The 24,760-nt window shown below is 46.4% G+C and overlaps 1 protein-coding gene and 1 long non-coding RNA gene across 20 annotated transcripts in view; one reads left to right on the forward strand and one right to left on the reverse strand.

Annotated features, from left to right (window-relative positions):
• The window catches only part of CHD3 (chromodomain helicase DNA binding protein 3), a 29,058-nt gene extending 23,342 nt beyond the window's left edge, over positions 1 to 5,716 (reverse strand). For 8 of the 17 annotated variants that reach the window (XM_036452090.2, XM_036452103.2, XM_036452092.2 and 5 more), the window contains exons 1-2: positions 5,438 to 5,714; positions 280 to 392 (exon numbers count right to left, since the gene is read on the reverse strand). In XM_036452090.2, coding sequence (XP_036307983.1) covers positions 280 to 392; positions 5,438 to 5,696 — 372 coding nt within the window. In that variant the 5' untranslated portion in view covers positions 5,697 to 5,714. Of the gene's footprint in view, positions 1 to 279; positions 393 to 2,034; positions 2,060 to 5,437 lie in introns of those variants that run through there. The other 9 variants (XM_036452085.2, XM_036452089.2, XM_036452087.2 and 6 more) reach the window with 4 other exon arrangements.
• On the forward strand, positions 5,321 to 21,142 carry LOC123652945. Of its 3 annotated transcripts, none has more exons than XR_006742533.1 (3): positions 5,321 to 5,417; positions 7,169 to 7,266; positions 20,510 to 21,142. It is a non-coding gene; the product is annotated as an uncharacterized LOC123652945 (long non-coding RNA). The 3 variants fall into 3 exon arrangements; XR_006742532.1 differs by lacking the exon at positions 20,510 to 21,142 and adding an exon at positions 19,735 to 19,870; XR_006742534.1 differs by lacking the exon at positions 20,510 to 21,142 and adding an exon at positions 15,443 to 15,630.
• The last annotated feature ends 3,618 nt before the right edge of the window (positions 21,143 to 24,760 follow it).

Below are 24,760 nucleotides of genomic sequence, written 5' to 3' on the forward strand. Positions count from 1 at the left end.
GTGTGTGTGTATAGTTGATGGTGTGTGTGTGTGTGTGGGGGGGGTGTTGATGGTGTGTGTGTAGGGTTGATGGTGTGTGTGTAGGGTTGATGGTGTGTGTGTGTGTGTGGGGGTGTTGATGGTGTGTGTGTAGGGTTGATGGTGTGTGTGTGTGTGTGTGTGTGTAGGGTTGATGGTGTGTGTGTGTGGGTGGGGGGGAAGCAGGACCAGAAACAATTTAGGTCTCTGGGAATGGGTCTCCTGAACCTTATTGCAGAGACAGAAATCTTTAACACTTACAAGCTTCTTGCGTTTTCGGGGTTTTCCTGGCTTGTTCTCCTTCTGTTTCTTGGGTCCCCGTTTTCTCTTCTTCACACCCAATGCCGAAGGCAGCAGTCGAATGTCATCCTTCCCTTTGGAGCAGAGAGTAACAGAAAACCTAAGCTTCTGGGCTCCCAGTCTAGACAGCCCCTTGACCTCACCCTTCCTTCCTTAGTTCCTACTTCTCACTTTTTAGGAACCCCAGCGTTAACTCCTCCAAACCTTGACTGTTTTCACTGGATGCAAACAGTCTTTTGAGTACTCTGGAGGGAAGTCAAGGGTCAGAAGAAAAGAGCAGCCAAACCACTCCCTTCTCTCCCCTCCTACTAACAAGGGACCAGGCTCTAGGTCATGGGCTCCGACTGTGGCAGGTCCTTTCAGTCGCCGCCAGGGCTCCTCCTGCCTTCCAGAACCTCTCTTCGCCAGCTGGCGTCCTGCCCGGGAACTGGGGAAGCCATGCCCAGCTGCTGGCCTGGCCCGACCCCAGCACTTGGAGTGGGGAGACACAAGCTGGCAGCTCCCGAAGCCAGATGCTGCGAAGGGAGAGCCAAAGGTGGACACCTGGGTTCTCACTCTAACACCCCGGGGCCCTTCACATCCTTTTTGTGAAGAGGGAGGCCTCTATATTCCTGCAGATGATCACCCAGCCTCCCGTCACCCCAACACAGCCTGGAGGAAAAGACATTATCAGCTGGTCACTTTCACTTCTGGCTCACAGGTTCACAGTTTCTGGCTCCTTCATCACACCCAAACCCTACAGTAGAAAGTGTCCATAATTATCTAAATACTAGAGGCCCGGTGCATGAAATTTATGCACGGGTAAGGTCCGCAGGCCTGGCCAGCGATCAGAGCCGATTGGGGCCTTCCAGCTGCTGGCCAGGGCTTTCCTTCTGGCTGCTGGCTGGGGCCTCCCTTCCTAGCTGCCAGTCAGAACCTTCCTTCGTTCTGCACCTCCCCCAGGTGGTCAGTGCACATCATAGTGATCGAACTCCCAGTCTTCTGGCCAAACTCCCAAGGGGACACTTTGCATATTAGTCTTTTTTTTTTTTTTTTTTCATATTAGTCTTTTATATGCATATAGACTAGAGGCCCGGTGCATGAATTTGTGCACCAGAGGGGTCCCTCAGCCTGGCCTGTAGGATGGGGCCAAAACCGGCTCTCTGACATCCCCTGAGGGGTCCCAGATTGCAGGAGGGTACAGGCCAGGCCCAGGGACCCCACTATGCACGATCAAGGCCTCAGGGTCAGGGAGGGACACAGGAAGTTGGCCAGACGGGGAGGGACCGTGGGTAGGTTCCAGAGCGTGTCCGGCCCCTCTTGCTCAGTCCCGATTGGCGGGACAGCAGCAGCAAGCTAATCCCCTGGTGGTCAGTACATGTTATAGTGAGAGGTTGAGCATCCTTAGGATATCATTAGCACATTATGCTCTGATTGGTTGAACGGCTAACTGGATGACTGGACTCTTAGCATATTAGGCTTTTATTATATAGAATTCCTCCTCCTCCTCCTCCTAAGCAGCCTGGAATCTGCCTTCAAATCTATTTCTATATTCCTGATCCCTTTGGGAACTCTAGGGCCCTATTCTTTGTCCCTTGGTCTCACCCTTCATTTCCAAATTTAGTTCCAGACATCCTGACCATTCATAAATAAACAGTATGGGAGGCCCAGGCAAAGATAACAGAGACACACCCTGCAATTATATTATCATATGCACAAGCATACACTCATACTTACAAGCACACATGGAGAATAGCCTGTACCTGCTTTCAGCAGGGCTACTAGGTTCCCTAACTTTCTCTCCACATGTCTGTCAGAGAGGCAGGGGCTGGTTCTTCCCTGATTTTCCCCCTGCTAGTCTGTGGAGGCTTAGGAGACAGAGTTACTCCGTGCAGAGGAAGGCACTGATGCTACACAGACATGAAGCCCTGATTGGCTTCGCTCCCACAGCAAGCATTAGACTAACCAGCCAGACCTGTCTTGTCAGGCAGAGGTGGCTGTGCTGGAGACAAGCAGCGCTTGGCCCAGCCCCTTGCTCCAGGACACACAATCCTTCCTCCCACAGCAGCCAAGGGAAAATTAGCCACAATTAACACTGGAGGCCTATTTCCATTGCCTCAGAATCCCTTCAATGCTGTTCTTCCTAACTCCTGGATTCTGTGTCCTCTCCTGCAGGAAGACATTCTAGGAATTAGGGGGGCTGGGGAGGGGAGGGAGAGTTCCTGCAGAAAGCTCCCCGCCCTCCGGGGATTGGGGGGTGGGGGGCAGAGTGAAAACTGTAATAGGAAATAGGAAGTCAGTAAGTCGCTATGCCTCAGCAGTCAGCGCTCCCTAACCCCAGGGACTGAGATTAATATGAACATGGAAACGGGGCTGCCGCCGGGCGAGTGGCAAAAGCAGGCCAACTGGCTAAGGCTCAGGGAAGCCGCCCGGGTCACCACCAGCGGGGGGTGGGGCACGCGCCCTGGGACCTCGCCGCCAGTCACGGCCAATCCCCAGCCCAGCAGGCTTCCGGGCTTCGGAAGAAGGCGGCGGTGGGGAGAGGCTAGGTGGTATGGCTAGGAAAGGAAAGGGAGGGCAATAAGGCAGATCTAAATCCCAACCTCTGTCTCACCAGCCACTCAATGCTGGCCCGGAGCCCAGACTCTCCACGGCCCCGGCCCCGGCTCGGATCGCGGGAAGACGGCGGGAGGAGGGGAGGAGGGCGGGCGGGGCCCGGCGGCGGCGGAGGGAGCGGGCGGAGCCTCGCCGCAAGCCTCGCCTCTCGCCCGCCCCTCTCCTAATCTCACCATCAATCTCTCACACATATATTTATTTTTTTCTCAAATTCCCTTCCCTCCCCCACCACGAACCACCATAATAGGTCTGCTGCACATGCGTATTGCACGCAGGGGGTGGGTTTGTATCTTCAGACCTTTTGCAAAGAAACTACCAGAATTTTCCGCACCACCCACAAGCCTTCCCCACCCCCACCCCGAGGAATCGCATCTATATATTATGTTATATTATTTCTCCAGACTTGCCAGAAGGGGGAGGGAGAGAAGAAATGAGTTTTGGGCTTCCTGCTCCCTTCCCCCACCAATGCGAGTGCTATTATTTTAAACGCTTAACAATGTAAGGAGGCTGGAGAGGGGGGAAGGGATAACATTGGTCCTGGGTAAAAATGTAAGACAAAATGGTGAGAATCAAAGCAGTCAGAACGAAAAACAATAGAAACCTCTAAGACGCGCAGAGAAAAGGACGAGGGAGGGCGGCCCGAGCACACTTCCTCGGAGGAGGGTGATGTGCCCACACTCAGAAAGGCAGAAAGAAGGAGCAGACTAAAAATATTTCCCCAAAGTTTTACCCCAGAAAGTCACCTCGGGTCACCGATGTGACGAGGAGGGCTGAAAGGGAGAGAAAATTGCCCTGGGAGACAAGAGGAGGTGGATTTTCAATTCAAATAAAGAATTTTAAAAAACATCTGACGTCTCTTCTGTTCTATTCAGAAAGCAGAGAGGGGAGGGGAGGGAGCGCTGACACAAAGACCCATCGCAACCTCAGGTTCTCTCCTGCTCCTCTCACACACCTAAACCCGCGGTCAAAAACCCCCAGTACCACACTCCAAGTCCGAAATGCAAATAGGTGACAGCTGCCAGTCCCCCATCGTTACCTGACGTCCTCTTTCCCCCTTTTCTTGGCCCCTGGGGCTGCTGGGGGGGCCCCTTCCCTCCCCAGAGTTCTTTATTCCCTTTCCCTCCAGCAAACCAAGGGGCTCCCTGGGTAACTTTGTAAAAACTTTTCCCTTTTCCAGAGAAGCCTGGCGGTGGCGGAAAGGGCTTTATCCTGTCCCACCGGACAGGCAGCCTCCTGCCCTCACAGAAGCCCCCTCCCCTCCCCTCCCCTCCCCCAGGGAGCTCCGCCACAGGCGCCACACGGATCGATGTGACAGTTTCACAAAGAGCGTGATGTTGGGTGTTTTGAAGTTTGGTGCATTGGTGCTAGGTGTGGACACCCCCTTTCGTTCCCCCAGCAGAGGGTGTGGACCCCCTAAAGGTGCTCGCCTAGAAGTCACCCCCCGGGGGAGCGGGCTGAGGGGGGGCGGTGGCTGGGCCCCGGGTGCGAGCTGCGGCCTCTCCCTCCGCAGCCGGAGGAGCTGCCCGGAGCGCCGGTGGCCTGTCATGGGGGGGGGGGGGGGGGTGCTGAGTGACGGCCGGGCCGGGCCGCCGAGCCGAGGGGTGGGCAGGTCACACCCCCAACCCGGTCAGGGTGTGGGTGGTTTCAGCGAGAGTGACAGTGAGTGGCAGCCACGTGAGAGTCATGGCTGGGCAGCGCGGCCACCGCAGACTGACAGGGTCAGGGGGGCGGGGGGGCGGGGGGGCGGGGGGCTGCGCACTTGACACAAAAGAGCCCTGAGCGGAGGGGATGGAATTCGGGGCATCTGCACTCCCAGACCCCGGCCCCCCGCCCCTATTCTGAGTGCCTGGTCTCCCCGGGACGAGCTGCGGCTCCAGGAAGTGGCTGCGGGGAGTGTGGCCGCCACCTGCCCGGTCCCCCGCGGCCCACAGACACGCGCCCCCCCCCCCCGCCCGCCCTGAGGTGGCGGAGCCCGAGGTCCCGACGGACACCGCCCCCCCCCCCCCGGCCGCCTTCCCGGCTCCTGAGGGGAGAGGGTGAGGGCCGCGGGCCGCCCCACACGCGGGAACCCCACTTCACCTCAGCCCTCCCCCACCCGGGCCGGAGCCCGCGGGGCGCCCGCGCGGCCGCCCCTCCCCACGCCCCTCCCCCACGCCCGGCCGCCGGGGTCTCCGCGGCCCCGCGCGCGGCCAGGGAGGGGGCCCTGGCTTCGCCGCGGCCGTTTCCTGCCTGCCCCCTCCCCGCCGAGGGGAAAAAAACCTCCTCCGCCTCCTCCCCGAAAGCCGCGACCGAGCGGCCCGGGCCGCGCGCGCAGCTCGCGCCCAGCGCTCCCGGGCGGCGGGAGGGGGAGGGGGCGCGGAGGGAGGAGGCCTGGCCCCGCGGCCGCCGCCGCCCGGACCGCCCGGACCGCCGCCCCGCGCCCCGGATTCGCCTCGGGTCGGCCGCGCGGCGGGTGCGTCGCCCCAGCCCGGCCCCGCGCGGCGGCTCCCTCGGGCCGGGGCGGGGTGAGTCGGCGGCCGCTTACCTGGCGGCGGGGGCGGCGGGGGCGGCGGCGGCGGCGGCGGGAAGAGGTGGCAGCCGGGGGGGCTGTGGCGGTCGCGGTCGCGGCCCCGGTCGTGGCCCGGCCCGCGCCCGAGGATTCCCTCGTCGTCGTCCTCGTAGTCTTCGTCGGCCGCCTCCACCTCCTCCTCCTCTTCGTCACCCTCATCTTCCTCCTCTTCTTCCTCCTCCGACACCACCATCTCCTCCTCCTCCTCCTCCTCGTCCCTCAGAGGGGAAGCCATCCTGTGGCTCTGGCCCCCCCACCACCCCCCCACCCACCGCCCGCCCGCCTCCCCCACCGCTACCACCACCACCTCCTCCTCCTCCTCCTCCTCCTCCTCCTGCTCGGCGGCGGCCTCCTCCTCCTCCTCCTCCTCAGCCGCCCCCAGCCCCCCAAACCCCCGGGTCGCCCCCCGCCGAAACCCCCACCCTCGGGGCCGCCGTCTGAGGAGGGGGGCCAAGCCGCCCCGAAATTGTCTCTTGGAAAAAAAAAAAATTGAGGAGAGACTTTTTTCTTCTCGCCTTCCAAGAGAACAAGAAAGGAGGATTTTAAAAATATATAAATATATATATAAAAGTTTTCGACTTCTCTCTGCCCCCCTCTCCGTGACTTTCAATATATTTAAATTCTGAGGGGGGCGCTCAGAAATATTTCTCAGAGCTGAGGCACTAAGATGGCCGCCTTGAAATTATTTTTAAAACAGCCCCCCCTGCAGCACCGCCACCCCCTCCACGAAGAAAGGGAGAGGGGGGAAAATCCCCTTTTCAAACAAGATGGCTGGCTTAATATTTCATTTTCACCCCTGCCCCCTTCTCCTCCCTGCTACACCCCCATCTCCCAGCTTCTACCCAGAAACCCGCAGATTTCTCCCTTTTTTCATAACTGATTAGGGCACAGATTAATAGAGATATTTTCCTGTGTACTGAGTGTGTGTGTGAGGGAGTGTGTGCGCGCAGGGAGGGGGGGGGCATGAAGGATTTCTGCATAAAACAAAAATGGCTGCTGTGACTAACTCCCCCTCATAAAAATATTCGAGGGGGGGCATTAATCAGTACTCATGCTCAGTCTGACATCAGCATAAATTGTTAAAGGTTAACTAGTTAGATACTAGTCCAACTACATTTAAATTTTTTTTCTTCTTTTCTTTACTAGTCTCTTCCTCCCCACCTCCCTTCTCTAAAGAAAAGCGCTTTTTTTTTCTTCCCTGAATACTTCAGAAGGGAGTGGTTTGATGTGAAGGTTTTTTTTTTTTTTTCCCTTCAGGCATTGAAAAGGAAAAAAGATGAAATATATGTTTATATTTAACTGTTTCTACATACCTCATTGGAGTCAAAACGCGTTTAATCGTGCACATACCTTTTAAGTGAGAAGGGATACTGGATTTTTCTTTTCTTTTAAAAAGTGGTAGAAATCCTTGTGACTTTTGGGAGAAGAGATATGAATAGATACAATGATTGAGGTGTTGTTTTTTTTTTTTTAAAGGAGTCCATGTTTGATTCTCCCCTTTGCCCAGCCTTTTCAGTGATTAATATTGTTGTATATTTTACCTTCACTCTTCTCCGTTACCTTGCCCTTCCCTTCCCCGAGTATAATATTCATCTGACTTAGGAAATTAATTTAGGGGCAAATTGAACGGATTTTTTTTTTTAGAATAAAGGGGAAATAATCAGGTCTGAAGATTGTGAAATGATTTTCTCTTTTCTCCTTTTTCAGTATATTTCCTTTCTTCCATGATCTCAACACTGATAAAGTGAAAGAAAACTAACGTAACCATGACAGAGAAAAGTAGCTGGAACTGAGAAAAAAAAGAGGTAGGGGATTATACTCCCATTTTCATCTGATTCTGACCCTTGATTTTTAACTGTACCCAGTGTTTATCTTTAAAATGGCATCAGGAATCAAATGGAAGATTGAAAAGGAGTCAAAAGTAGCTTTCTCATCCAGAGGCTTGATCGGAGAAGTCGTAAAATAAAATTTGCCAGTTGAGCAAAGCAAGGGCAAACAGCTCGGTTCTAGCTTTTTTGTTCTTGTCATCCTTTTCTTACTCTAGTTCCTTCTTATTCTTTTCACCTCATTTTGCCCTTTGCTTCCCATCCTATGTCTATGGAACCATTTCTCTTCTGGGTTATTTCCCTGGATCTTAAATATGGGTGCCAGTGACACAGCAACTCTGCAGTATTCAGGAGCACTTTTAGAGAGAGGGGTAGTAGGCAGCAACCACAAAGTATCAGTGACAAGGAACACTGCAGATTTTTGCTCAAGAGGCTAAAATGTTCTTTATTGATGTATCACGCTCCCCCCTCCCCCATACACACACACTAATGTACTTTATTGAGCATTGATTTCCATCTTTTTCTTAAGCTGGCCTTTGGGATTATCTTGCCTCTGCTCCCGTATCATTCCTGTGAGTCTAACTCTTATCCCTCTTTCATTCGATTGTATTATGTCCTCTTAGTCTCTCTTCCCCCTAGACTGTCTGAGTATTCCCTTTTTTTCTGAATATGGGCTTCTCGGGATGTGTCTTTATTTTTCACTCATCCCTTTGACCCTCAGGTTCTATACCTCTGAACAGTTATCCATGTCTGTCTTCGTTCTGTTTACTTCTGTCTTCCAGGATCTGACTGCATGTGCCTCTTCCTTATGTCTGCCTGACTCCCCCCCTCTTTCTGGCTCCTCTGCGTGAGCCTGGGAAGAGTGTCCTCATGTGTCTGTTGACAGCCCTACACATCATGTGCACCACAGTCTCTGCCTCTGTGCCCTCTCCCTCCGTGCTGAGCGCCTCTTTCTGCGGGGGATCAGGCCACATGTGTCATGAGCTGCAGGTGGGGTGGCTAAAGGCGGCTGTGTGTGTCCCTGTACAAACATTCATCATTCTCACGAGTGTGCTGTGCATATAGATCTGTTAATTTGCCTGATTCTTCCTCTTCTCCATCTCCCCCTCTTCCTGCCTGCTTCTCCTGCTCTCTTCTCTCCCTACTGACTCTCTTGATTTTTCTTCTTCTGTCCTTGTTTCCGCCTGTTTCTCTACCTGCTTACTCCTATTATGGTGTCTGTCTGCCTGCCTGCCGATCTGCTCCTCCCTGACTGGCTGCCAGCCTATTTCTCTCCCTGGTTGTCTGTTTGCTTCTCTGGCTGTTTGCCCACCACTTTCTCTTTAGCCATCTGTCTCCCCGCCTGCCTGTCTCTATCACTTTTTTAGTCTTGGTTTGTCTACCTTCCAGGCCTTGCCATGGTTCCCTGTATTGGTTTGTCTCAATCTTACCCTTCTACTTGTTCCTCCTTTTATTTATGCCTGTTAAGTTCATGATTTTTTTTTTTTTTTTGCCTCCCTTTATGTCTGTCTTCTTGCCTACTTGCTTGCTGCTGTCCCACTGTTTAATGTTTGTATCTCTTTTTGTTGTTGTTGTTAATAGATTTTAATTGATTTCAGAGAGGAACGGAGAAGGAAAGAGAGAGAGAGAGAGAGAGAGAGAGAGAGAGAGAGAGAGAGAGAGAGAGAGAGAGAGAAACATCAATGGAGAGGTTCATTGATAGGCTGCCTCTTGCATGCCTCCTACTGGGAATCAGGCCTGTAACCTGGGCATGTGCCCTTGATCGGAATTGAACCTGGGACCCTTCAGTCCACAGGCCAACACTCTATCCACTGAGCCCAACTGGCTAGGGCAATGCTTGTATCTTTTCCGTCTACCTGCTTATCAGCTTTTTCTCCCTTGGCTTCCTCTATCTCGGCATCCCATCAGTGATGATGGGCTTTCTACCCCAAACCTCTCAGTGAACCCATTACTCCAAAGTCTTATCGTCCTTCTTGCCATATTCCTTGCCTTCTCTCATTGATTACTTCCATTTCATTTGTCTCTTTTTGTCTTTCTGGTTCCTCAGTCAGCCTGCCTAAGTCTTCCTGCCATTTTGCTGTCTTTCTGCCTTGCTGGCTCTGTTGTCCACATCTCTGCTTGCTTTCCTTTTTCTTCTTATTTTTTTTTTAATATATATTTTATTGATTTTTCACAGAGAGGAAGAGAGAGGGATAGAGAGTTAGAAACATCAATGAGAGAGAATCATCGATCAGCTGTCTCCTGCACACCCACTACTGGGGATGTGCCCGCAACCAAGGTACATGCCCTTGACCGGAATCGAACCCGGGACCCTTCAGTCCGCAGGCCGACGCTCTATCCACTGAGCCAAACCAGTTTTGGCATTTTTCTTCTTATTTTAAATAGACAGTACATACACATGGTATAAAATGTTTTAAGCACTAAAAATGTCCTGTGAAGAGTAAGCCTCTCTTGCTATTCCCCCTACCTTTAGTTCTTCCCTCAGAGATGCTCACTACTTCACATTTCTTAGATATTGTTTCAGAAAAGAGTCTACATATATATGTCTACTTGCTTTTTGCTACACTCTTTCCTACTTCTCTCCTAGTTCTACTGACTGCTTCTTCCTCTGTTAGCCTGTCAGTACTGCTTCCTATTTCACTGGGCTTACCATCTCTTGCCTCTTGTCTTTTTTATTCTACTTTATGACACTTATCTTTTTAAAAATGTATTCTAATTGACTTCAGAGTGGAAGGGAGAGAGAGAGAGAGAGAAAAATCAATGATGACAGAATCATCGATTGGCTGGGGTCTGAACCCGCAACCTGGGCATGTGCCCTGACTAGGAATCAAACCATAACCTCCTGGTTCATAGGTTGATGCTCAACCCCTGAGCCACGCCAGCTGGGTGGCATTTGTCTTTTTTATTGGCTGGTTGCTATTTACGTGCTTTTATTACCAGTTCCTGAGGGGCTCTTAGGAAGGGCTTGCTCTCTCATCGCCGGCTCTACACTACATAATAAGTTGTCTTGGTGACAGCCACCCCTGCTGGTCTTTTCATCACTGAAGTATATATATTAATTGAGAAAAGCACTGGTAGTATTGAAAAATACCATACAAATGTGGGTACAACTTAATAAGTACAGTTTGTAAGCTGAGCTTACATGTCCACAGAATAGATACAGGCCTGCTCCCCTTTCCATGTCTATAGTAATTCTTTTAAAGGTATATGGTCTAGCTCCTTTTAGCTTTAGCAGTACTTTTTGGCTGTTGATCTAGGCCTGCCCAAGAAGTTTGTCCTCCTCCTCGTCTAAAAAACTTTGCTTTTTACTAAAACTTTTCTCCCTTTTCATCCTCCCTTTGACTCCCTCCTCTCACATGCCATCTTGGAGGTGTCATAGCTCATTGGGAGAAACAAAGATATAGCTTCTACCCAAGTCTCTTCAAAAAGGTGATGGTAAACCTTTTATAACAATGCTCTATTCTTTCATTTCTGCTTTTTCCTGCCTGTATTCCTGAATTGAACAATTTCAGCCTCCATCTCTGTGTCTCTCGCCTGTCTTTCCCTCTCTCACTTCTCTTTTCTTGGTTCTGTCTCTCCTCTTAACTATCTGTCTTGGGCTCCATTCTAGCCTCTCTTTCTGATTGGTTACCTTCCCTCTCTTCTGCCTGATTGACCTCTATCCCTCCATCACCCCATCTGTCTGCTGGGTTCTCTCTGTCTGCCTGCAATAATATATGTGATAGCACTTTTTATTTTTAATTATTTTTTTAAATAAATATATTTTATTGATTTTTTTTTACAGAGAGGAAGGGAGAGGGATAGAGAGCTAGAAACATCGATGAGAGAGAAACTTCGACCAGCTGCCTCCTGCTCACCCCCCACTGGGGATGTGCCCGCAACCAAGGTACATGCCCCTAACCTGGGACCTTTCAGTCCGCAGGCCAACGCTCCATCCACTGAGCTAGTGTTTCCCAAACTTCTCTCATGATGAGAATCACCCGGTGGAGTTGTCAAACTACAGATTCCAGAATCCCAACTAAGAAGTGCTAAACTAGAATTTTTGGGAACATATAGATAAAATTGTATACTTAACTAGTGCTCTAAGACAGGTAGGTGATTCTCATCATGAGAGAAGTTTGGGAAACACTGCACTGAGCCAAACTGGTTTCAGCGTGATAGCATTTTTTAAATTATGAAGCACTGGGTAGTATAAGATATTGTCATGTCTTCTTTCTTATTGTTTTTTTCTTTCTCTTCCTTCTTTCTTTCTACTCCTTTCTGTTTTTCTGTTTCTGTTCCTCTTGGAGATCTTGCCTGCCTCTCTGTCAGTCAGCTCCTTTCTTTCCTTGCTAATCTGTCTTTTTTTCTGCTATCCTTCTCTATCTGCTCTGTTCTTGTGTCTCTCTATGTTTCCAGGTTCCTCTATATTTCTTTTTCCTGTCTATTCTGTCTGTCCTTAGGCCCTTTATCTGTGCCTGTGTGCCAGCTGCTTGTCTCCCTCCCTGTCATTTTCAATGTGGGTCCCACTATGTGCCTTTTGCTATATTCCTGTACTTCAAAAAATGAAAAGAATTAAAATACCATATGACTGATTGGTAGAGAAGAAAGTTATTTAAAAAAAATTTTTTTAATTGATTTTAGAAAGAAAGGGAAAGGGATAGAGAGACAAAAACATCAATGATGAGAGAGAATCATTGTTTCGCTGCCTCCTGCATGCCCTCTACTGGGGATTGAGCCTGCAACCCAGGCGTGTGCTGTTGGTCAGAATCAACCTGGGACCCTTCAGTTCCTAGGCTGACACTCTATCCATGGAGCCAAACCAGTTAGGGCTATATAATTTTTTAGTGACCAAAGGATTAGCTAGGTGGAAAGAGGAGAGACACTTTTTGAGATCAGACATAGAAACACACAGAAAGTTAAACAATATGTGGTAGTGATGATTGCTATGTGCTGTAAAATCTGAGCATGCAGAGAAGAGAAATCTTGTAGGGGGAAGAGGAACAAGTGAAGAATTTTCATATGAACTTGTATTTGAAGTAGGTCCCAATGGATAAATAAGATTTATATAGCAGAGAGGAGGGCAGTCTGGGTTGAGTAAGAAAATACTTAGCAAGTAGTATGTGGACCTCATCTGACTAGAGTGGTAAGTTTATGATAGAAAGTTATAGAAGGTGTTGGTACCTCTTTAACGGATGAGGATTGCTAGTATCTCAAGTAATGAGTAGAGGCCAGAACCATGGAGGAACTTTGAAAAATGGAGGGGAGAGAAGAGAAGCCAAAGAAAAATATGGAAATTGTCAGAGTGGTAGGTACACCAGCTTGTGTTATTGTGGTAAAGCAAGAAGACAGTCCAGAGAAAAGTTATAATAATTGATGCTAGATGCTTCATGGAGGCTAAGAAGAGTTCCAACTGACAGTTCCTCAAAAGTTAAATAGAGAGTTCCATATGACCCAGTCATTTCAGTCCTGAGAGAACTGAAACATACTCAAAAACTTGTCTATGAATCTTCATAGGAGCATTATTCATAATCATCCAAATGTCCATCAACTAAGGAATAAACAAAAATATAGTATGTCCATACAATTCAATCATAAAAAGAATGAAGTACTAGTATGCTACAACATGGATGAACCTTGCAAACATCATGCTAAGTGAAAGAAGCCAGACACAAAAGAACACATATTATATGATTCCATTTATATGAAAGGTCCAGAATAAATTTACAGAGATAGAAAATAGATAGATAATTGGTTGTCAGGGGACTGGGGAGAGGAGAATGGAGAATGACTGCTAATGGGTATGGGATTTCTTTTTGCAGTGATGAAATATTCTAGAATTAAGTATTGGTGATAGCTACACAACCTTGTAAATATACTAAAAACTCCTGAATTGTACACTTTAAAGTAGTGAATTTTATGGTGTATGAATTGTATCTCAAAAAAAGAAACTGCAAACTGAAAAAGTATTATATTTAGCAGCTTGTTTGGGTGAGGAAGTTACATAGCAATGAAAGTTAAGAGAAACAAGTAAAATATTGCTTATCGAGGTTTTTAACTAAAAATCTCATCTATTTGGGACCTTTTCTTAGGTTCAAATAATATATATAGCATAGATCAACCACAAAGAATATGAAAATGAACACATGTACCCATCATCTGGTTTAATAAATATAACAGTAGTAAGATCTTTAGAGCCTCAGATGATCTTCCATATTCCACATTCCTTTCCTGCTCCTATCCAGCTAGTATCCTAAATTTTGTGTTCTCATTCTTTTGCTTTTTCTTCGAGGTTAGTTCCCTTCTCATCTGTAACTTCTTAATTAAAAAATATTTCTAACCTATAGAAAAGTTGAAGGATTACAATGAGCCCTAACCGGTTTGGCTCAGTGGATAGGGCATCACCCTGCAGACTGGAGGGTCTGGGTTCGATTCCAGCCAAGGGCATATGCCTGGGTTGCTGGCTCAATCCCCAGTAGGGGCATACAGGAGGCAGCTGACCAGTGATTCTCTCTCATCATGTTTTTCTTTCTCCCTCCCTTTCCCCTCTGAAATCAATTAAAAAAAAATTTGTTTTAAAGGACTATAATGAATACCCATACAGGGTGGGGCAAAAGTAAGTTTACAGTTGTTCATGTGGAAAATAATCCTATCTAATAAAGAGGGAATATACAGATTGACTGTCATGCCATCACAAAGATGGCGGCACCCAGTCCCCTCTGCCCTGCCGGAGTTCCCCAGTCCTTTCAGCCTTGTGGGGGAGCAGGTGTGCGGTGCAGCGGGACCTGCTCTCAGGCGGGTCCAGCCACTACTGAGCCTGCTACCGAGTCCCACATACTTTCAACCTAGCCGGGGAGGGGAGAGGGGGCACGTCTGGTGCACGGTGCAGGTGGACCCACCCTCAGCCCCCTCGCCACCCAGGGCCAGCCTGAGACACGGGCAAGCCTCAGATGGCAGCTGCCCAGCCAACTCCCAAGGCACAGGCAAGCCTTGGCTGGTGGCTGCCCAGCCACCTAGGGCCACCTGAGGCTCAGGTAACCAGGGCCGGCCAAGACTTGTGCTGCTGGCAGTGGCAGCAGCAGAGGTGTGATGGGGGCGTCACCTTCCCCTGATCGCCTCCCACCCCTGAGGGCTCCGGACTGTGAGGGGGCAGGCAGGGCTGAGGGACCTCCCCCTCCAATGCATGAATTTTCATGCACTGGGCCTCTAGTATAATAATAAATAGTAATATAAGAATAAACTGCTTCACATACTCACACTGTAAACCTACTTCTGCCCCTCCTGTATTTAACTTCTTCACTTAAATTAACTGATCTGATTGTTAAACTTTGCCACGTTGGTAAAATGGCATGAGCAAATGCTTTTGATTTAATTTTAATTGCATAAAATAATATAAAATTATATATATAGTATAATCTCAACCATGCAGGAAAATAATAAAAAGATTTGGTTAAAATGTTAATAGTTGGCCGAAACCGGTTTGGCTCAGTGGTAGAGCGTCAGTCTGTGGACTGAAGGGTCCCAGGTTGGATTCTGGTCAAGGGCATATACATTGGTTGTGGGCACACCGGTGTGGGGTGTGCAGGAGGCAGCTGATCGATGTTTCTCTCTCATCAATGTTTCTAGCTCTCTATCTCTTTCCCTTCCTCTCTGTAAAAAAAAAAAAAAATCAATAAAAATTTATTTTAAAAAAATGTTAATAGTTGTTTCTACTGAGTGATAGGAATAAGAATTATTTTTGTTGTGCATCTTTATGCTTCTCTACTTGGAATTTTTTGCGAAGAGCACATATTCTATAGTAAAAAGAAAAAATGTTTTGAAAATTAATTTAAAAATATACAGGAAGAGAACTATGTTAGTGGTGTCGAACTCAATCAGAGAAGAGGCCAAAATCTAAAATCCAGCCTAAATCGCGGGCCGAATGGTTTACTGAACAGTCATAAACTGTCATTGTGATGGAAATGCAGCGGAGTGCAGTGATGACAGCGCGGTGCGGGCCACATTGCAAGGCCTGGCGGGACGGATTTGGCCCGCGGGCCTTGTGTTTGACACATGTAGATAGTGAATATCAAATATTTGTTCATAAAGTTGGGTAGTCCTAAAAAGATAGTTTAAAGTAATATGGAAAATAACCCTGGAAACAGACCACGTTCCTAAGGAATTTCTTTCTCTCCAGGGTTGCTTCCACATTCCCCCATTTTGTGTGAAAAGGCTCGCTGTATACCCTTCTCACTGTCATCTGCTACCTCCTGAGCATTCCACCCATTCATTGAAAATTGACACCTGGTTTAGTCCTGCTCTCAACTTCATATCCAGAAACCTTTCTCTCCTTCTGCTTTTGGCAAACACCAGCCATTTTCCCCTTTAGACATTGCCTTGTAACTGCTACTTTTTAAAAAATCCTCACTCAAGGATATGTATTTTTAATTAATTTTAGAGAAAGAGGAAAAGGTGGGGAGGGGGAACGTCAATCGGCTGCCTCCCATACGCGCCCCAATTGGGATTGAATCCATAACCCAGATATGTGCCTGACCAGGGATTGAACTGCAGTGGTTTTTGTTTTGTTTTTTAAAAGAATTTTAATTGATTTTTAAAGAAAGAATGGAAGAGAGGGTGGAAAGAGAGAGATGAGAGAGAGAAGAGTGAAACATTGGATCACATTGGATTGGCTGCCTCCTACACACTCCCCACTGGTGATAGAGCCGGAAACCTGGGTATGTGCCCTGACACAGAATCAAACCAGCAACCCTTTAGTGTCCTGAACGACACCCAACCAACTGAGCTTCTGCTTTCTCTTGGGCCTTTCACCATCTAGCCCTCCAAAGAAGGAACTTTTAGACTATATTCCAAAATTGTGTAACTCCTACATTGTATTCCAAAGCCAAATAATGAAGTTACCCACTCCATTAGAGAGTTTTAGTTTTGGAGGCTGGTAGCACCTGGAATCTAAGTTCTGTCACTAACAGTGAACCTGGGCAAGCTCTATTCCCTCATCTGTAAAACGAGGATATTAACGCCGATCTTACATGGCTGTAGTGAGGATAGACTGAACTGACTTAGCCCTACCCAGTTTGGCTCAGTGGATAGAGCGTCGGCCGGTGGACGAAAGGGTCCCAGGCTGGATTCCCATCAAGAACACATTCCTCAGTTGCAAGACCCTCTCTGGCCTGAGCCCTAGTTGGGATGCCAATCGATGTCTTTCTCTCACGTCGATACTTCTCTCTGCTTTCTCTCTAAAAATCAACGGGAGTATCCGTGGGCAAAGATTAAAAAACACCTGAACTAACTTACATAAAAGACTATAAGGCACTCAATAATTGGTAGCCATTATTCTAAACAAGTTTACTTACTATTAGCCATTTCTCAACTTAGAGATTCACTTAAGATAATAGTAAGGTGAGGGAATTCTGATCAGAGTTATGACAGCACCTTAAATTGAAGAAGCAAAGTGCTGAATTTAGTTACTCTTATTCCAATAGTTGAGCCACTTTCCTTGCTTTAGTTTATGTAAATAAACTAAACTCCAGCATGATATGAAACAAATCACATTTTACTGAACGCAAATAATTTTCCTAATGAAGGCACAAACAATTAATATATATATATATATTTTTTATTGATTTCAGAGAGGAAAGTAGAGAGAGAGAAACATCAATGATGAGAGAGAATCGATCGACTGCCTCCTGCAACGCCCCCTGCTGGGGATTGAGCCCACAACCGGGGCCTGTGCCCTGACCAGTAACTGATCCTTGACCTCCTGGTTCATAGGTTGAAGCGTAACCACTGAGCTATGCCCGCAGGGCCACAAAGACTATTGTTAGATCAGAAAACCAAATGTTAATCACAGATATGGCCTACTGATTTTCTAATTACGGCAAATGTTACCTGGATGCCTAATAATGACAAGTCTTGGGATATCCCAAGGAAAGCATTCGTTAGCGGCTAGCACAGGAGAACAAGAGAAAACTAAAATTTTCCTGTGCCTGTTCCAAGGACCAGGCATTTCCCTATCTTCTTTTAATCTTCACAACACTGGAGGCTGCTGCTTTTTAAGTGATCTATCCCAGTTTATACCTGTGCTTAGTGACGTTGTTCTTCTGTTATGTGGAAACTAAAGGAGGAAAGGATCTGTGCGTGGCTCCAGAGCCAGAAAACCCCTCGCTTCTGCAGTGGGATTTCTTCAGGGAATATCCCATTCATGTCCATCCAGCTACAGCTCTAATACACCACCATTTTGCTGTTCGCTGAATTATGGAAACTCAAGTCCTTACCTTATTTGACCTCTATGTAACTTTTCACACTGTTTACCACTCTGTCAGCTCAAATACCCTCTTCTCTGGCTTCCATGGCACCATTTTCCTGGGTCTTTCTCACCCACTGGCTTTTCCTTCTGATTCTCCTCCTCCTCTTCTTCTTCTTCTTTTTCTTCTTCTTCTTTTTTTAATGTATTTTATTGATTTTTTACAGAGAGGAAGGGAGAGAGATAGAGAGCCAGAAACGTCAATGAGAGAGAAACATCGACCAGCTGCCTCCTGCACACCCCCCTCCGGGGATGTGCCCGCAACCAAGATACATGGCCTCAACCAGAATGGAACCTGGGACCTTTCAGTCTGCAGACCAACACTCTACCACTGAGCCAAACCAGTATCGGCCTCCTCTTCTTTAAGATCTTATTCCTCCCAGGCCCTCTACTCAGATCACACTTCATTCTTGCGGTGATCTTATCTTTGACTTGAGCATTAATTATTCTGCTGATAATTTACATACTTATAACTCTAGACCAGAGCTCTCTTCAGGATCTAGTGTCATATATCCAATAAGATCTAGAATTTGTATTTGCACGCCCAAAGTTACTTCCTACAGCTAACTAAAAATAGATCATCTTCCTCTCTAGTCAGATTCCTCTCTGGCAGTCCCTTTCTCCATCAGTGGATTTATCATCTTCTCAGTCATGCTGTCCAGAAACGGGGGTGTCATCCTTGACTGCGCTTTATGTCCCACACTCCCTCCCAGTAAATTATTGAGTGGTATAATTCTTTCTCAACTTCAGTTCATATTCACTGAAGCCCACTGCCACTAACTTAGTTCCAGCTACTTCATTGCTTTCCTGAACTGCTGCACTAGCATTAGTCTCTGTCTCCACATTCTTCCCCCCCCCATTCATTCTCTTGACATTATATAGTCAAGTCACTTTTTAAAAATGCACGTATTACCATGCCATTCTCTGTAAAATTCTTGGCTCTGAATTGTATACTATAAAGTGGTGAATTTTAAAAAACACACAGAACAACCTGGTTTACTAAGCTTCCCCTGGCCTGGTCTGACCTTAAAGTCTCTCATTGCCTGCCTTCCAGGACCTCAGATTTGATTTCAGAGGCATTTTATACTTAGCCCTTTTGTAGCATTCACATTATATTTGTTAATTTTATTAATATTGATTAATTGCTCTGGGCTGGGCACTGGGATAGGGATGTATAACTAGAGCCTTTTTTGAAAAGTTCTACCCTCCTAGAACTTAAAGTCTCAGAAGGAAGGAAGATAGACAATAAACAATAAATTAAATATTTGAGCCGAAACCGGGTTGGCTCAGTGGTAGAGCATCAGTCTGCGGACTGAAAGGTCCCAGGTTCGATTCCGATCAGGGTCATGTACCTTGGTTGCAGGCACATCCCCAGTAGGGGGCGTGCAGGAGGCAGCTGGTCAATGTTTCTCTCTCATCATCGTTTCTAGCTCTCTATCTCTCTCCCTTCCTCTCTGTAAAAAATCAATAAAATATATTAAAAAAATAAATATTTGAGGAAAAAAAGAAAGAATTCATGGACACGGACAACAGTGAGGTGACTGTTGGGGGGGGGAGATAGGGGAGGAGGTGGAGGTGGGTTTATGGGGAATAAATGGCGATGGAAAAATAATAATAAAATAAAGGGAAAGCCCAGCTGGTGTGGCTCAGTGGTTGAGCGTTGACCTATGAATCAGGAGGTCATGATTCAATTCTGGTCGGGTCTGAATCCTCAGTGTGGGGTGTGGAGGAGGTAGCTGATCCATGATTCTCTCTCATCATTCTTTTTCTCCTTCTACCTTCCTCTCTGAAATCAATAAAAAATATGTGTGTGTGTGTTGTTTTTTTTAAAAAAGGAAAAATACAAAAGAAAAAGCAAAAAGCTAAATATTTGAATTGTAACTTATGATGTTTTAGGGCAGCCTGAGAGGGTCTGGTAAAAGATTTGTTATAATGAGGGATCAGGAAAGACTTCTCAGAGAAAGTACCATTTAAGCAAAGACTTTAAGCAGCAGGAGTTGGGCAGTGATGAGTGGCCTGGAGAGGAACAGCGTGTGAGAAAGCTGGACCTTAAAGGCCATTGAGGAAGACCAAGAAGAGCTGGAAGAGGCAAATCATCACACTGTGGATGGCAGTCAGTGTGTCCGTAACATCCTTTTAAGAGGAAGAGGAAGAGGAAGCCTTGGCAGACTTTAAATAGGAGAACTTTAAGAGCTTTTCTGGGCTGTTGTGTACAAGTGAAAGCAAGATGACAAGAAGCTCACAGATTTCTCTGAATCTCCACTAAACTCCCGGCAGTCCTCCTGTCCATCCTGCAGCACGGTGGGCGGGCCTCGATTTCCGCCGTGAGTCGGAGCCCACCTACATAAGCACCTACATCACTCACAGGGAGCACACACACAGCAGTGATGAAGTGAAACAGTAAAAAAATCAAAAGAAAGATAACAATTCCTGACCTTTACTTATGGTAAATAAATAATAAAAAACACATAGCACATATGTACATGCATCAAAATGATGGAACTTTTTCTTTTATAAATAAATGGGAGATGGCAACGAAACAATGAAATGATGTGCGTCAAGCCCGACGTAACCGGAGGACTGCCTGTATAAGCTTCTTGAGGGCAGAAATTGTCTTATTAATTAGTGTATTCACAGATTCCAGCACTGCATGACACTGATGCTCAGTTTTATATTAATGAATTGATTAAGTGGAAGGTGGGGTCAGGATTCCAACTTAGGTTTTCTAAAAAGGCTCTACTTAGGTATCCCCACCTCCTTCTTCTCCGTCCACACCCAAGACTAATTGGATATCCCTCCCTTTGCCTCCAATGCATCTGGTTGATTATATTTTTCAAAAATGGCCATCATAATATTCAACATCCAAAATGCTCTTATTACAAACTAATTTTGACACTCTTCCCACTGAGGAGTGAAGTCTAGTTCTCTTCCCTTGGATTTGAGGCAAGCTTCCTCTTGGTTTGCTTGGATACTTGCTCTGGGAACCAGCCCCCATGGTCTAAGGGAGCCCACCCTGCCCCACAGAGGCCCACATGGAAAAGAACCCATAGCAATGTCAACTGGCCGTGGGAGCGAGAGATTTTGAAGTGAATCCTCCAGCTTCCAGCAATCTACCCAATTGACACCTTTTGGAGTGGAAATGAGCTATCCAACCCTGCCCAAATGATAGGTTCATTAGCAAAATAAATGATGGTGGTTGTTTTAAGCCATTAAGTCTTAAGATGGTTTTGTTAAGCAGGTTAGGTTACTGGACCAGCATCCTGTGTTTGTAATGCAGGGAGGTGGTGCATTATAATTGTGTGTGGCCTATGCCTGTCTGGTTCAAAGCCCATCTCTGCTCCTTACTAATTGTATGAACTTTGGCAAATTACTTAACCTCTCGGTGCTTCAATTTCCTTCTTTTTTCAGTGTCAATAAAATAGGACTTAAGTTTGTTGTGAGGATTAAGTGATAATGCAGGTAAATGCAGATCTACAGGTAATACAGAGCAATCTTTGTCATCATCTCAGACAAGCCTCTGATCGTTCCACAATTCTTCTCATGGGATTCTAGTTTTTTGTCTGTATAGCACTTTTGGCATTTATACACATATGTGGGTGTCTGTGTGTGTGTGTTTACATATGTATGTATATACATATACAAATATAGTATATAGCTTTCAGTACTGTCTGAAATGTCTACTTGTTTATTGTTTCCCCACCAGAGTATAAGTCCCAATCAAGCAGGAGACTGACTTGTCACTTTCACTGCTGTATTTCCAGTAAGTGGAACAGTGCCTAGCACAAGTGCTTAATAACTGTTTTGTTAGTGGATGAGTGAACAGAATAGCACGTTCGCACTTCTTGTGGAAGACCTCGCTGGTTCCTCCCAGTATCCGTTCTCTCCTTCCGCAGCAGTGGCCCCTGCTTTTGTTGTGGATTCAATATAAAATCCCTTCCCAGAGGCCATTGCAGCTAAGGGTTACTGTGTAATGTATTTCCTGTCAGTCAAAGGTCTGCTAGGGATGCCTGGGAAATTGTTTGCTTAATATAGGCATCGCCCTTTCTTTCTTCTTCTTTTCCTCTTTCCTGCCCAAAATCTGGGCTATAAGGAGGATAGCACCAAAGACCATACACATGAGAACAAAAGCAGGAGCTTCCTGAGACATTAATGAACTGTCTGTGGAGTCCCTGTACCACAAACACTCTGTGTGAGGAGAACTACCCCTTGCAGGTAAGCCCAGCAGTCAGCCTTCTGTTACTTGAAACCAAATACATTCTCAGCTGATATACTATGATGGGGTAATACCCACCCTCTAGGCTGTTTATTAAGTGCAAGGGAATATTTCATCTTCCTTACTATTCCATAGAAGGATTAGAAGAATTTACCAGCACAAATGATATTATTCAGATCTCCTCAGATCCTCCAAATAGTGAGAGAGGGCAAATAGCAATGGATACCACATTATCTAAACCTATTTGGCTCCTGAGTTCAGACATTTTAAATAGAGGGGGTAACGTGTGCCATTTGGCTCTATCCACTGAGCAAAACCAGCTAGGGCTGGAGGGATGGGGAAGGTGTCTTTAATATATTTGTGTGTGTGTGTGTGTGTGTGTGTGTGTGTGTGTGTACTATTCAGGGGCAGGAGGTTGATCCAGTTTGAGACACTGATGGAAATTATAGCACCTTTCTTCAAAATAATACACATGTGCCCCCACATATACAATATTTAGAAACCATTTCTGCAGGTCCAGGTTAAGAATCCTCCTGTGATTTGCCTTGAGGGTGGAAACTTTTTCAATAACATAATTTGGTCCTTTATGAGGAACAATTTTCATTTCTTTCTTTTTTTTTTTTTTTTTTTTTTTTTTTTTTTGTGTGTATGTGTTTTATCCCATTGAGCAGGCAAGTTTCCTGCAAGGAACGTTAAAAAACAACAATTAAAAAACCCCAAAAACCACCAAGACCGGTTTGGCTCAGTGGTAGAGCGTTGGTCTGTGGACTGAAAGGTCTCAGGTTTGATTCCCGTCAAGGGCATGTACCTTGGTTGCGGGCATATCCCCAGTAGGGGGTGTGCAAGAGGCGGCTGATCGATGACTCTCTCTCATCGATGTTTTTAACTCTCTCTCTCCCTTCTTCTCTGTACAAAATCAATAAAAATATATTTAAAAAAACAAACCCAAAAATCTTTTTATTGCCTCTAGTGATGTATTATATGTATATAGGGTCGAGACTTGGGAAAATATTTGAATATTTGCCAATTGAGTCCTTTGAAGCTGCTATGATTTACTGTGAAAAGGCAGCTTTCAATATTCTGCCACCCCACTTCCCTCCAGAACAAAAGAGATCCTACACTCATGTTCTGTTTATAAGTTTTAGGCCAAGGCATTATTTACATATTCTTCATACAAATATCCAGTCTTGGATATTTAGGAAACAAAGTAGTGCCCAGTGGAAAGCTTTATAGCCCTCTACCCCAAACAGTCAATATTAATAAATAAATGTCCTCTGTTATCTTAAAAACCTTTATTCCTTCTTTATTCCTTCTTTATTCCTTCCGTAGCTCCATGCCTCACCCCACACACACCCACACCTGTAATCAGATCTTCTGCTTTTCCCATGATTTTTTAAACATTAATTAAATTTTTTTTGTTTTGTTCATTCTCAACCCCAGGATATCTTTCCCATTGACCTTTAGAAAGAGTGGGAAGGGGCGGCGGTGAGGGGAGAGGAACATCTGGTGTTGCTTTCTGCATGTCCTGACCCAGGCCCAGGCCCTTGACAAGACGCCCCTGGCCAGGAATGGGACCTGTACCTCGGCAGGTCCGGGCTGAGTTTTTTCTCAGACTACATTCCTTTCCTGGCGGGTGCCTGCAGGGAAAACTAAAAACAGGAACAAACATATTGCTAATAGAATAATGGCCTTGTAGTTCTTCCTTTTTTTCAGATCCTTCCCTCCCACCTATAAATTTCAAAGGGGCCATCTTTAATCCTAACCTCTAGAATTTGAAAGTGTTTTCCCTCCTCTAGTCCCCTCCCTGACTTTGTAGGCAGTTGCAGCCACCTAGTGGCCAAATGGGGAAATGACAGATTGCTCCAAAAATCTTTGAGAGGAAGAACCTCATGGGATAATTTTTGGTCTTGGATCTATGGAGAGCAAGGAGAGAGAGACCTGTGGATAGAGACTATGGCACAGGATCCAGACATCCTATTTCTTGGTCTCACCTTGTCTCCTAAGACACAACATCCCATACATTGGTTAATATAAACAAATGAATTCACTTAACATTTGAGTTCATTCAATCAAAATTTATTGAGCAGCAACTGTGTGCCTAACACTTGGAATACAGCAAGAAACAAGTTGGGACATGATTAATGCTTTAATGAGATACAATCTAGCAGCCAGCCAGCCAATTATATCGGTAATTTAACACAGAGGTGATGATAGCTTGGAAAAAAGATGGATTCCAGAGATATTTAGAAGTTATAGTCTACTTGGAGAGTGATTGGATGTGTGAGGAGAGAGAGAGATGTGTGTTTGGCAACAGGTCTTGAAAAGTAGGAGACTCTGGAAGAGGCACAGATCCCATAGGCTTAGTCCTGAGGATGCACATGGTTCTCAAAGAGTTTAGGATTTAACTGGACAAACAAGATGCACACAAAACAACTGTAGAGTTGATTAAACATCAAAATGATTCTGGTAATTCATGGACTCTTGCAATACATGGGACTAAAAGAATCCCTCAATTCTCACCTTGTGTTCAGGTTCTGCCAAAGCCAATACAGACGTCTCCCCTTCGTCCATGCCCTTCAAAAAACTCCTATGGTCCTAGCTGTTTGGCTCAGTGGATAGAGGGTCAGCCTGCAGACTGAAGAGTCCTGAGTTCGATTCTGATCAAGGGTACATGCCCAGGTTGTGGGCTCAGTCCCCAGGAAGGAGGCATGTAGGAGGCAGCCAATGACTCATCACTGATGTTTCTTTCCCTCTCTTTTCCTCTCTAAAGTCAATAAAAATATATTTTAAAAAAACAACACAACTCCTATGCAGCCCACCCAATGTCTCACAGAGGCCACTTTTTCTGCTCTGGGCCCATGTCAGGAGGATGCACAAAGGGGATAGTTTGCCTGTTACCATCAGGAAATTCACCTGTTATTCTCCTTCCCTGCTAACGTTAAATGGGACCAAATCTAGTTGTTCTCTTTTGGTCCTCAAGA

This window comes from Pipistrellus kuhlii, unplaced genomic scaffold, assembly GCF_014108245.1.
Source record: "Pipistrellus kuhlii isolate mPipKuh1 unplaced genomic scaffold, mPipKuh1.p scaffold_m20_p_23, whole genome shotgun sequence".
Taxonomy (NCBI): Eukaryota; Metazoa; Chordata; class Mammalia; order Chiroptera; family Vespertilionidae; genus Pipistrellus; species Pipistrellus kuhlii.